The sequence below is a fragment of the Dama dama genome, chromosome 30 (genome assembly GCF_033118175.1).
Source record: "Dama dama isolate Ldn47 chromosome 30, ASM3311817v1, whole genome shotgun sequence".
Lineage (NCBI taxonomy): Eukaryota > Metazoa > Chordata > Mammalia > Artiodactyla > Cervidae > Dama > Dama dama.
The window spans coordinates 24,593,347-24,607,683 of NC_083710.1; the positions used below are offsets into that span (position 1 = coordinate 24,593,347).

At 37.7% G+C, this 14,337-nt stretch overlaps 2 protein-coding genes across 6 annotated transcripts in view; one reads left to right on the forward strand and one right to left on the reverse strand.

Moving 5' to 3' along the window:
* The window catches only part of SERPINE3 (serpin family E member 3), a 28,812-nt gene extending 20,413 nt beyond the window's left edge, over positions 1 to 8,399 (forward strand). The window contains exons 6-8 of the mRNA XM_061133451.1: positions 5,229 to 5,315; positions 5,813 to 5,896; positions 8,356 to 8,399. Of these exons, the coding sequence (XP_060989434.1) occupies positions 5,229 to 5,315; positions 5,813 to 5,896; positions 8,356 to 8,399 (215 nt within the window). The remainder of the gene's footprint in view (positions 1 to 5,228; positions 5,316 to 5,812; positions 5,897 to 8,355) is intronic.
* The window catches only part of INTS6 (integrator complex subunit 6), a 93,628-nt gene that overhangs the window by 5,378 nt on the left and 73,913 nt on the right, over positions 1 to 14,337 (reverse strand). For 3 of the 5 annotated variants that reach the window (XM_061133446.1, XM_061133449.1, XM_061133450.1), the window contains 3 exons: positions 12,837 to 13,208; positions 11,647 to 11,740; positions 9,838 to 9,990 (listed from right to left, as the gene is read on the reverse strand). In XM_061133446.1, coding sequence (XP_060989429.1) covers positions 9,897 to 9,990; positions 11,647 to 11,740; positions 12,837 to 13,208 — 560 coding nt within the window. In that variant the 3' untranslated portion in view covers positions 9,838 to 9,896. Of the gene's footprint in view, positions 1 to 5,693; positions 5,878 to 9,837; positions 9,991 to 11,646; positions 11,741 to 12,836; positions 13,209 to 14,337 lie in introns of those variants that run through there. The other 2 variants (XM_061133447.1, XM_061133448.1) reach the window with 2 other exon arrangements.

Genomic DNA, 14,337 nt, shown 5'->3' on the forward strand with positions numbered 1-14,337 from the left:
ATCTGTAAAGTCTGGGACAGCAGACTGCTTACTTTAAATACATAGATGTTAATGCAAGGAATGAAGGAGCATGGATTTAAAAAACACGATACAAGCCAAAGAAACAAGTAAAACCCCAGTAACTAACTCCAGTATGCTTTGCCTGGAGAATCCCATGGACAGAGAAGCCTGGCAGGCTATAGTCCATGGGGTCGCAAAGAGTCGGACATGAATGAGCAACTAACACTCACTCACTCAACTACATAGATAAATGGAGATCTATGAACTGTCTAACAAAGAATTCTGAGTAATCCTCTTAAAGAAGTTCGGTAAACTACAAGAATGCACAGACAGACAAAATTGGGAAGACAGTACACAAATAAGTAAGTTCAAGAAAGAAACAAACTATCAAAAAACCAAAACAAAACAGAAATCCTAAAGCTTAATAATACAATGACTGCCCTGAAGATTAAGAGAGCTTCAACAGCAGAATTGATCAAGCAAAGGAAAAAACAGAAAACCTCAGTGAATTACATTTGAAATTATCTAGTAAGAGGAGCAAAAAGAATAAAGAGTGAAGAAAACCTACGGTAGTTGGCTTTCTTCAAAGCCAGCAATATATACACTAAGGGAAGGAACAACATATACACTATGGGAATCCCAGAAAGAGAAGAGAGAGGGACAGAAAGTCTATTTAAAGAAATATTGGCTGAAAACTTCCCAAAATTGTAGAAAAATGGGCATCCAGATTTATGAGGGCCATGACCCCAAATAGGTTGACCTTGAGAAGGGCTACCCTGAAAGACATTATAGTCTAAAGACAAAGAATTTGGAAAGCAGCAAGAGAGGAGGACTTTGATGGTGGCTCAGATGGTAAAAAATTCGCCTGTAATGCAGGAGATCCAGGTTCAGTCTCTGGGTTAGGAAGATCCCCTGGAGAAGGAAGTGGCAACCCATTCGAGTATTCTTGCCTGGAGAATACCCACGGACAGAGGAGCTTGGTGGGCTGAAGTCCATGGGGCTGCAAAGAGTTGGACACAACTGAGCAACTAAGCATGCACACAAGACAGAAGAAACCAGTTACATACAAGGAACCGCTGTAAGACAACCAGTGATTTCTCAACAGAAACTCTGAAAATGGCTGTTATCAAAGCGATAAGAAATAGCAAGAGTTTGGAATTCCCTGGTGGTTCAGTGGTTAGGACGCTACACTCTCACTGCTGAGGGTGCAGGTTAGATCCCTGGTCAGGGAACTAAGATCCTGGAAGCCGTGCGTGCGGCACAACCAAAAAGAAAAACAAAGAAAGAAATAACAAGTGTTGGTAAGGATGTGGATAAAAGGGATCCCTTGTACACTGTTGGTAGGAATGTAAATTGATATAGCCACTATGGAAAACAGTATCATGTTTCCTCAAAAAAGTAAAACAGAACTCCCATATAATCCAGCAATTCCATATCTGGGTATGTATCCAAAGAAAATGAAATCATTGTGTCACAGAGATATCTGCACCCTCATGTTCATGGTAGCATTGTTTATAACAGTCATGGAGAAAAGTTAAGTGTCAACATATACAATGGAATATTATTTGGCCATAAAAAGAAGAAAATCCTGCCATTTGCAACATTATAGAAAAACCCTGAGTACAATATGATAAGTGAGTTAAGTCAGAGAAAGACAGATACTATATGATCTCACATATACTATATATAATCTAAAATCTAAGTATAATCTAAAAAAAAGCTAAACTCATAGAATCAGAGTACACAATGGTGGTGGCCAGGGTGGGGAGAATGGCTGAAGGTGGTCAAAGGGTACAGATATAAAGTATATCTTATTTGCAATATACACATACATAAAACCATCATATTATACACCTGAAATTTACATTGTACATGTCAATTACACCTCAACAAAGCTGGCTGGGAGAGTGGCAAGAAAGCAAGATGTGGAGTGGGCTAGAGGAGAAGGATGGAGAGGAACTGACCACATACTTGCAGAGGCCATTTCAGGTTCTTTCCAGCACTCTGTATATTCTGGGCTGGGTGCTATGTGACATACACTCTCCATCTACAACTAAGTGACAAGAAGAGGAGAAAGAGGAGAAAGATAAACTAGAAACAGATTCTGGCAATAACTTTTTCAAAGCATTAATACTGCCAATATTAAGTAATAATATCTGGGGAGACAAAAGACACAGCCAACGATAATGTTTGTCCGACTTTTTGAGAAGCTGAGGATGGAATGTCAGATTATTGGCTTACATTTTGCAAATCTTACATTTATACAGTGTCACATTATGAAAACCCTCAAACCTTCTTAGAGTATGGCCAACCACATACAAAGGACCATGAGCTCCACTAACAAAGGGGAAGGGGGCGCCTTGTCATTCGGATGACACTTGCCAAGGACTCCTGCACTATGCCCCTGAGTCCACAGACACCAACCATTTCCTTACGAGTGAAAATCAGATGAAAGGACATTACGGTAGCTGTTTTTACGGGGGAAATGAAACAAATGTACAGTGTGTGGAGTGAGCCCCCAGTATTCATTCATTCGTCAAACATTTACTACATATCCATGTGTACCAAGCACTATTATGCTAGTTGAGTGAGGTAACAAATATTTAGGATGAATAATACAGCTTCTGTTTTCTAGGAGCTCACAATCTAAAAAGGAAGGTTCAGATGGAAACACAGAAGATGTTATGGAAGAAGAGTTTATTCATTTGCTTTGGATATTGAAATGTAATATGAGTGGGTTTATTGAGGGGAAGGCAGCTAGCGTCCCAAAGTAGGTTCTGTAGAATGCTAACCTGGTAAATTTGGGGACAGGAGATCATGTGAGTCGTTCCATGGTTAAACACTACATATGACAATGCTCCTGTAGAGCCATGAACACCATGAACATTAACAGATGAGCAACTCTAAGAAGTCTACTGTTAAAAACAAAAGCACAAGCCTATTCAATTTGCATTTCCCATGTTATTACTCATGGAACCCTTTATATAGAATAGCACCTATAAACAACCTTGGGAACAAATTTTGGGGAAACAGGTTGAATGGCCCTCAATGGCATTAGACAGTTGCCAACACTGCAGGAGAGAATAAGCCCAAAGCCAGGAGGATCCTCTAGGCTGAGTTCATTAGTTGCATAACATATCCAGAGCCACTTAACAGAAGTAAGCAAATTGGGATCTGCAATACAAGATCAAGCAAGAAGAGAAACATAGCGCACAGATGACTCCTGAATCCTTGTTTTGATGACAAATGCTGGTCTTCTGAAATGTTAACTCTTACCAGAGATTAAATGTATAGGAGACGAGGATGCCGAGGCATGCCAGGCTATGGGTCTAAGCCTGTGTCTGTGCAAACATGTAAATGTCACTTCTTGTGCCACTCCTGTCATAGGATGGAGAAAAAAGCTCCTCAGTTGCAGTTTCAAGAAACTGAAATAGCCACGTGCATCTACTGAAAAACTCACTCATACCAACCAGTTGGCACCATTTCTCACAGTCTGCCAGGGCACCTGGACTCTAACACAAACGTATTCAACTATATTCTAGCCGATAGAGAACCTCTGCTCATTTCATTAAATATTTGGATGCCACTCTGGATAGTAGTGAAGCCACAGATTAGTAAAACCTCCTCATGACCATTAACCATTCCTTATACACACAGTTCTAATTTGGGTCCCACATTTCAGTTTGCTCAGTGAGTTAGCCAGACAGGCTAGTTATTGATCATAGATTTTCTAAAAAATGCTACTGAAAAAGACCAACTGCTAAAACCAATCAGATTCTGCACTGGTGTTAGGATGAGTGATGCCAAGTGAATGTTTGCATTGATTTTTCTCTCCCTCTGGCCCTTGTCTGGTCCCCTTCACTGGCACTGAAAAAGACCTGTTCCTTACAGCAAACACATAGCCAACTCACAATTCCCTAATTTACAAGACGGATGAAATGCCACATATCCTGTACTCTGCTTGTCGTCCTCTCTCACAACATTCAGTCACCATCCCCTCATATTGTATATGAGAAATCAAAAACAATTTAGTCTAAGATAAAACAGAGAAGCCCCCTCAGAATACAGATGTCCATCACGATGTTTAAGACTCCTGACACATGCTTCCTTTCCAGGGCATGCTAGAATTGACTAGAACACACTTTTGCAAGGTGGTGGCATCCGTGTGGAAGGGTGGGGTGGGAATGGGCACAGTATCTGCTGTCAGAACACCTGCATCTGCCCAACAGGACCTCTGGTCAAGCGTGTGGCCTCAGAGGATTTCTAGTTTCTTCTCATTCTCAAGATTCTTACTTTCATTCTTTGTATCATCAAGTACCAAGCGAACTGTTTCAACATGATGGATGGCTAAATTATAAAAAACCTGTCCATTCCTCTAACGTTACCACTCAAATTCCTGTCTGCTAAGCTTATAATGCCTTTGAAATTGTTGGTATACAACTATTATAGTTCTCACCTCTTGTTTTCTTTGCAGATTGTAGCCCATGAGGCAAGGTAATTGCATAACTGATATGCTCAGTATACAGAATGCAGTCACATGGCATGAGATATTTTTAATACATTGCCTTTTAAAGCCCATGGTAGAAACCTCTGTCTGTCATTTAAAAGTGGCTCTTAAAATGCAGCCCAAGAAGGCATTCAAAGGAAGTCATCTCAGAAGCTCGCTGAATGTGCAGATTCCTGGGCTCTGGAGTTTGCATTTTAACACATATTCTGGCAATTCTTATACACCGAAATTTTAGAAATACTAAAGATTTCAACAGTAACTAGAAATTAGGTTTGAAAATTAACTTGAAAAAATGGGGATACAGCCCTGGATATTGAGTGGGATTATTTATTAGCTGGGGCTCAGACAGTAATGTATCTGCCTGCAATGTAGGAGACCCAGGTTCAGTCCCTGGGTTGGGGAGATCCCCTGGAGAGGGGAATGGCAACCCACTCCAGTATTCTTGCCTGGAGAATTCTATGGACAGAGAATCCTGGCAGGCTACAGTCCATGGGACCACAGTTGAGTTGGACATGACTGAGCAACTAGCACTTTATTAGACACTCAACCAAATTTGAGGCTTGAAAGTTGCATAAAATATTGCACCTTAAAATTTCCCAAATCTCTATTTCCACAGTAAGCAACATGCAAGACTATAACTAAGCCTGTTCTTTAAAAATGTACTCACATAAAAGTGCACTCACAAAATGCAAATAATCCCCTTTCTGTTTCCTCTGCTTAGGCCAAGATGGCTTTTATGTTTCTGAAGCGATCCACAAAGCCAAGATCGAGGTTTCAGAGGAAGGAACTAAGGCATCTGCAGCCACAGGTATGTGCCTAAGAGGACTGGGTATCAGCAACACTCAGGAATGCTACTGGCCTGTATCTCCCCCTTTGTTAGACTCATCCAGTTCAGCCTTCACACTTCTAAGCCTTCCCACTAAAACCCCATGTCCAGGTGTGATAAGAGCATTTTAAAAAAAAGTTAACAGAATCAAGTTCTTGAAAATGATGAGAGAAAAAGAGCCATTTTGAAAAGGATCTGCACCATGACCCCATAAATAAGGAATAGTCATTCTGAAAATTACCTTCAGGAAGGAATTTATTCCATGAAATATTCTGAGAATGGGACACAGTGTTGGCCAAGTGCTATCTTTTCTCTTTAATTTTCCCATTTGCACCCCATCATAACACTAAAACAATGCTGTATCATTAGGATGCTTTTATTTCTTCAAAAATCAAGTGACTTTGTATCCAATTATAATAGTGACTTTCCTCAAATGAAGAGAAAATACAATGGGATTCTACTGTTGATCTTTTCTGCAGCTCTGTTGTTACTGAAAAGGTCTCGGATTCCTATTTTCAAAGCAGATCGGCCGTTCATCTTTTTCCTGAGAGAACCGAACACAGGTATTACTATTTTTTGATAGGATTCATGTAAATATTTATCAGCACCTCGCCAGCAACAAGGGCTCATTTGCCCACCCCAGCCTAAAACAAGCACTCCTTTTAGCTGGTTTCTGTAGTGCTCCCAAAGCGCCCCAGTTGCTATGTCACATATCCTGAGAAAGGGGAATATTTCATTAACTACTGCGGAGACTAATATCCTCTGTGGCTTTTCTGCCTTCTGTTACTCTCAGCTCATTTATGACTGATGTAGGTCTTTAAAAATTTAAGTTTCTACTTCTGGGGAGGACTTAAAAAAAATCATGAAAGTAAAATAAATGATATATCTTTTTTCCCCATTGTTGCTGAACTTTCTTGGCCTTGTAGGATGAAAGAGTTCATTCAGGCCACGAGTGTCCAAGTCATCCCCTGGTACTCTCAGCACCCCCAGTATCCTAGGGAATGCACCTGCGTTTCTAGCTTTTCTGTTGATCTTTCTCAAGCTTGTTGAAATTACACAGAAATCAAATATTTGCCCTAGGCCTTGGCCTACCATACAACCTCATCTTAATCCAAAGATGGTATGGTACAGGCAGAGCCTTTAGCACCTCAGATGGACAAGCAGAAGTCCTTGAAGTCTCGACAACAGTGAACAAAGTAATCAAATGATTCCTCTTAATGTTGCCCCACCCTCTCTGGCAATTACTTATCAGCCTGGGGAAAAAAGAGAGATTCTCAGTAAAGAGTTGTTGGCAAGTCTAAACAATGTGTTAAAAATAAATAGGGTGGACCAGGACTAACAAAATCAAGCAAAAGTGGATCTACTTTAACTAAACATCAGGCATTATTTTTATTTATGGAGAGAAAAAAAGTCAAGTTAGAATAATGAAAATTATGCATAGGTTTTACACAAATCGTTAAGGAAATACTGTCAACATCATTTTATCTGAGAATCATTTGCATACTGCTGTCATTTGTGCTAGAAAGCAAAGACACTTGTGACAAAAAGGATAAAGATAATCATTCACTAGGGAATTATCTATTAAGGGATTATTGGGGGAGAGAAAGTCCATCAACAGAATATATCCTCGCAGTATTTAGGGGAGAGAAAAGTCCATCGACAGAATACATCCTCATAGTATTTCACCATGATCATCCCAACCTCAGACTGATTAGGTGAAAATGTCACTTATCACTTGGAATAGGTAACAGAGAGTCCTCTCTTAGAAAGGATACAGGTCAAAAACAGTTAAGATGAAGAACGACAGGTTCTACTCCCTCAAGAAACAAGAGACTGGACTAAACCTGAACAGAAGGGTCATTGTCAAAAGCTCATAGCCAATAAAGGTTGACAACAGTTAAGAGAGAACAGTTTCTCTTCTGGAATTCAACTGCATAAAATGATGTAAAATCTTTGAACTAACTAGTAAAGGACACATCACTGTTTCTGTGATAAAAGAGTTTTCAGAACTGCCTTAGTAAACAGAATGAAAATACAGTCCAACACCAGTTCCATGATCCGCAATAGTCCCTATGAATTTCTCTGCCTCTCCCCCTGGGAAGTACCTGCTCACATCACACAAGGCAGAGTGGCTACTCTCCTAGTGACAAGGTGATTCAAAGGACAGAAATGAGCCTCAGCCTTCAGTGCACCAAACTGACGAAGCTTACTGATAAGGGCAAAACATGACTCAATCGGTTGACAAATGGGACACATGTAAGAACATTACCGAAAATAATCTTAACCTCAAGATTAAACTGTTGGAGAACATCACTTGTCCAGCCAGCCATCCAGTGATCTAAAGGACCTAAAAGACATGATATTCCCCTCAATGTACTCCCCCTTCCCCTTTGCTGTAGTAGTTCAGTAATTTAACTAACATCCCCAGTTTCTTAATCTGTAAAAACAACAAAATAAAAAAGCCCTGCAAGAAATGGAATATTAAGCTTGAATTTTGATGGGTTTCAAAGCTTGTGACTAGATTTTGGGGTAAGAGTGTAGCGTGTGGTGGCAGAGAAATTAAGGACAAGAGGAGACAGAACAAATGCTTCTTCCCAACTCCCTCTAGGGTTCATACCCTGAAATATACTAAAGATCAAGGGTCTAAAGGATCACCTCATGATCAACCTGTGAAATGCAAGTAAGAACATTCTGATAAGGAAAAGTGGCCAAATATTGGAACAGACTGAGTTGCTTTACTAAATATTCTTGTTAAATATTAACTTTTATCTGAATGACTTGTAATCTCTTCTGTTAATCTCAGAATCTAAACATATATAATTTAAAAGCAGACAATATATTCTGGATTTTGTGTATCTCATGTTGAATTTAGCCATGTTACCGCAGCTAGCTATTAATACCTTAACAATTCCATTTACTAAGTGATATTCTGCTTAGAGGTATTTTTTTAGAGGTTAAAAAAATGTTTAAAGAACTGCATATGAAAATACTATGTAACTACATTATGTTTTTTTCTTGACAGCATTTGTCTTCAGTATTGGGAGAGTTTTGAACCCCCTACATTGAATTAACAGAGTCAAGCATGTTCTCCACTTTTATCTATGCTTTTCTTCAAAAATTACAATTTCCTATACCCCTGAAATTTTAAAAATGTTCTGCTGAAGTGTACAAAGATAAGGGTATGTGTTTTTCAAATATTATGAACCTAAAAATACTTCCATTTTACCATAATTTTATAAGTTTATTTTGCCCTCTCTTAACCTAAATGTATTTTAGCCTTCTTTTCTACTCATTATCCCCAAAGCACTACAAGGCACAGCAGTGACCTATGAATGGTGAGCGAGTCAGGCCACAGGCTCACAGTCCTCAATAAGGACACGTGAGGCCACGGTGGACTGAGGGTGGACAGTGAATAGCGTTGACTTTTCTTTATCCTGGACAACTCAGGAAGAATGCAGAATGGACAAAGTCATTTAAAATGTGTTTCCTTTCCATTTAGCTTCTAAAGGAAATGGACAGTTTAAGTGTAACAGCAGAGCAGAACAAAGAGATCCCCTGGAGCCCCCAGGCTGTTGTGGGACTTCTGCAAGCGTGGCATCAAGCTGCTAAATGCTACACATTTCAGAGTATGTGGTGTCCCCCCAAAGTTACAACTCCCTGACAGCTTCACCTTAGTGCCAGCCACAGTCCTGGTGAGAAAGGAAAAGAGAGGGGTTGAAGGAAAGGAAGTAAGGAAACCAATTGAGTTCAAAGGTGTCTGCTTTTGAAACAGCTTTAAAGAGTCTGCCTATCCGCAGATACGTTTCCATTGTCTAGGCAGAAACGGAGTGTGTCGGAGTGGCCAACAAAATCTAAGAACAGAGTAAAAAGACAATGCAGATTATGTAACATGTCATTACAGTTAGGTTTAACAAATGTGAACTTCAAGTGGTGTATTTTTCCAATGCTAAAAAGCAATGCCTTTTAAATTCCATTACCTTAAGATGGTTTTAAATGATTACTTTAAATGTGATTATTTCCTAAACCACACAGGAGTAAAATAGAGCATTTATTGATGGAATAACAAAAGTGCTTTTCTTAAATATTCTTCAAAATACATTTGTACAACTTACAATAATATATCCAAAATAACTGTATATACAAAACATTGCCTAGTTTTAATGTATGTGCTTTTTTTCCCCAAAAATTACAAAGTAACTTCTTTTTTATTTTTTTGGCAAAGTTCAACCTTAACAGAGGTGACAATTTTGAAGGTTGGTTTAAGAAAATAGAACCTGAGGGAAATTGACACGCAAGAGTCAATGACAAGCAAGAGATTTGGAGGAATTTTTTAGTTTGTTAAATAAAAATTTTTTTTAGAGTGATACTTTTCACATTACAAAAATAAACCAAAATGAAGAAAAGGTCACTGTAAAATGATGGAAAAAGGATCTGTAGACTTGCTCTTAGTATTTCAAAAAGCCAACAATGCATGTCAAAAAATGAATGCAAGATCACAACAGTCTTGTATTTACTTTGTATTTGGAGAAGGTAGTGAAATAAGTGGCCACATTCTCTTTTCTTTTAATTGCTATTAATATGGTTGATCTGATTGGCTCTTCGATGAATTTCATCCAAGAAGTTCTCCAGTTGTTCTATTAGCATTCTTTTTTTAAACCTGTATGAAGAAATAAGTATAATAGCACTCTCAATTTCTTTTTAACAAATAGTTACATATCAGTATAATTTTTTTTTAAAGAGAAAAACTGCCTTGAGAAGATTTTTCAAAGTGAAATGAAAATGAAAAATCAACAACTTTATGATATATAAAATCTCTTGGCAAATTATTTTATCAGTACAGTATTATAGTGTGTTTCTAAAACAAACAATCCAGGCCTAGGTACAATGGATAAGAGGTTATTTCTTCCACAATAAAAAAGAAAACCGGGGAGGAAAAAACCTAATAAATACAAGGGTTATAAACATTCCAGGAATCTGGGTTCCCAAAGCAATGACTCCAATAGGTTCTTATGCTCTATGAAAGTTCACTGTTGAAAGGAATATTAATAAAATACAAATATAATCCCCATAAAATGGAAGAAATGAAATTTGGGCAGTCACATTTAAACTATGATGTTCTACTATTACAATTTGAAAACCAGCAACAGGTTAAGGACAATCAGACATCAGCACTATAGGATACAGCAAACAGTTAAAAGTTCAAGTGAAAATTTTTAAATTTTTTCAGTAATAAATATAGTAGACTAAAATTGCTTTTGTACAGAAGTATGTACAGGAGTATGCAGATGCTTTTTAGACTCTCCAAAAACACGGCCCAGTTGACGCCTACTTCCTCTCTACTTGTAAACTAATAACAACTAACCACCATAATATTATACAACTCTCTAAAAGGTAACAGAAATAGAATTCAGGCACCAGGAATACAGCTAAATCTATGATGAAGTTTGAGTTGACAGAATGTTATATAAAGAGCAGAACAGGTTAAATATTCAAAATCAGTAATATGAAAAGTTATGGCCTTATCTTGAAACTTCAAAGTGGCCCATGTTCTAGCCACTCATAGAGGGGAAAAAAAAAAGGATTAATGGCTTTACTTAAAAAAATAAAAACCTTTACACGAAGCATGGAAGAAATTGGTGGGGTGCATAATTAAAGGGTCGGTATCTTGTAAGGTCAGATGAGGTAAACCTTAAGTTTTCTTATAATACTAGAATTCTAAAAAGTCTTAAAGGAGAAATTTAAAAAACGTTTTTTTACTCACTAAACTCATACAACTATGCTTTCCAGTTAATTGCACTTTGTGGTCACCGTTTATAATCTTGATCCACATTCCTTGTACTAAAGTACATAATCTTGGGCTACTGAAGCAATCAGAATAAGGCTCATTTGTCCAGCTCTTGTCCCTTAATTACATGTTTTCCCACGTACAAGTGAACTCCTGCATTCAAATATTGCCTTTCACAGTTACTTTTAATCACTAATATTAACTGTAGTTCAAATATACAGAGAAAAATGAAAGACTGTAAAATACAAAGACATCAAAAAGCCACAGAGTAGGATAAATGAGAATTATGCCAGTACCTGTCATGTGTAGAGAGAAAGGGTTCATGATTTCTAAAGAATTTGTGTGTGGCTATTTTTTAAGTTACCTTAACTTTAAATAAACCAAAAACAAGAGAGAATTACTTATTTACACATTGGTCTGTCATATACATGCATAACAACACAAGTATAAAGTAGATACTGTTAAAATACCAACTACAGAAACTGGGGACTCATTTCATCATACGATAATGTACAACAGATTACTTACCTTGATGCTTCTTTAATGACATTTTGTAAAAATATTAGTCTTGTTTGTAAACTGCCTTGCACATGCTTCAGTAAAGTGAAGATTCTTTCATATTCTTAAAATAAGAGAAGCAAAAAGAAAAGTGGTGTTACTTTGCACACTTATTCAATAGTTTTCTATTAGTTTACTACACATCAAGATATACTAAAACAAAACCAAAAATAGTTTACCTAAAAATTTCACCGTTCATTAGAGATTTTATAATACATGTATTTCATCAGACATCAACAAAGATAAAATAACTTGTCAGACACTGCCTTTTCTTGGTAAAAGTTCTCATTAGGGAACTCATGTATGTGTCAAACATACAGCTTAGAAGAATGAGTAAACAGCTTTTTGGTAGTGCCACTGAAAAATAAGAAGTGGCCTTTACAAAAATCCAACCTTATAACAAACTCTAAATTACAGCTAACATAGGGGGTGAATAAAATAGAGGAAAAAAAATAAACAAGTGTGCCGTCTCAACTTCAAGTTTTCATAAAACTTACAGTTCTCTATTTCAAGTTTTCACATAAAAACTTAATAGTCCTCTGTCAAGGACTATAAGCTCCTAAAATGACCAGTACTGAGTCTTACCCACTTCTGGACCACCCATGGGCACCATCATAGCAGGTGATCTGTCCAATCTTCTGAATGAATATCAATAAGAATATTTAAACTTTATCTCACAAAGTTCTTCTCTACTCATATAACAGGCAGCTTCATAATTTTAGTTTTTTGGCCTAAACGCCTCCCTGTCACTATTATAGTTTAAAAATCTTAAAAGTTAAGATGGTGGGTAGGTACTGTGCCAAGAACTTTACAGATATGAAGTCATTTTTGGGGGTTTTTTCTGTTGCCTTAAAATTCCAGTTGCTGGTTGGCAGAATGTTCAAGACTGTCAGTTCCTGTCACGGAGGAACCATGCGTAACTTTTATCTGTGTGTTCCCCTCCTCCACTCTTACCCCTCCTTACTTACCACACCTGACACAGTACTTTGGATATAGCAGATACTCGGTAAGTGTTGACTGAATAAAGAATGGGATCTTATATAGCTGATATGTTGTTCTCAAGACTGATCTAAAATCGGATCTATGCTTTAGTTAATTTGACTTTTTTCTTAGAGCACATACAAAAATCGAATCTGATGTCTGTCTCTAATTATACATACTTCTTCCTGGCTTTCGGATCTCTTTCATTATTTGTGCTTTTAGTTCAGTGTTGACCTCTTCATGGCTTCTGCAATGCATCAATTTCTTTCCTTTGTTGAGTGAAGATGCTGGTGTATTCTCTTCAGGACATTGTTCTTTATCTCTGGGCTCCTCGTGATTTTCTAAAAATCCACCAACAGTAAGATCATTAGTTCCTAAGTGGTCGTGACCGAGAGCCTCTGTATGATTGGTTGGTCGTTCCAGTAAGTTGGCTGGAGAAGATCCTGAAAATTCAGCTTCCATAGCATTTGGTGTAATATCTGATGAAAGTTGGTCTGCAACATGATTTTCAACCACATCATCCATTGTCGAATCATTAGTGGCTTCAGAAACTAAAAATAAGGAAAAAAGAAAGATGAGAGCCAATTTCAAAGCACACAGTAAAGAAAACGTCAAAGAAACAAGACTGTAGCAAATCACAACTGATCTCCTTGACTCTTAGAAATTAACAATGTTATATGGTTCTTAAGCTTTGCCATATATATGATGTATTTCAATGTGAAACATTCACAGTATTTACAAAATCTGTACAATTTTTGCCTGGGGCGGGGGAATTAAAGTTTAAAAAAACTTTTAGTTTTCTGCTTTTTTCTAACCTCTGCCTTATACAGTTACTATTTAGAGGCAAAAGTGAACACAGGAAGTTTAAGCTAATCAGTATTCTGCAGCAACATGGCCCCAAACCTCCAGAGTGCCTTTCCTTATAACTATCCACATGGTCTTCACTACTTGAGCAATGAAGAGTAGCTGGTGCCCACTTCAGCTCACTAGACAAGACTTAAAAGGCTTGCAAGCTTGCCACTTAATATCAGATTACTGTATTTGCTCCCCAGAGAAAGCAGCTGAATTCTGTTTCCTGATTGCTCACCAAACCACCAGGACCCAGCTGAATTCATCACCTTACTATTCAAAATTTAAACTCCCCCCCAACAAAAATTCTCTGGACTTCTGACTCCCTTCCTCCATCCTAAATCTTACTCCATGATTTGCAAACTTCAATGATATTCTCGATAGCAACTCCTGTTTGAATTGAAATCCAACTCTTGTGCAAAGAAAGCCCTCTCTCTCAAACTCTCTCCATGGAATTAAAATAAGGAGGGGGAGTCACAAGTCCCTTTTTTTTCTAATGCCACTTCAAGAGCATTTTTCCACACACTCTTGTTCTTTGTCCTGTAATTTACCACAATCTGGATTTTGCTATTTATATCCCTGTAGATACAGAGGCTTGATCATATTGATGTTCATTCAGTATTTTGGGTGGCATATACTTCAAATGTAGTACTGTGTAATCCCATCAGGAGGGATCATATTTGGTTTCTCTCCAGTTAAGATGCTCTTAGCCATGAATGAGCACCACCTATAATTAATTACTCCATTAAACATTCCCTTCACCAATTCTCATTCTTCTCCAATAATATTCCACACAACTTAGTGACTGAACAACAAAAATGACTCCACATA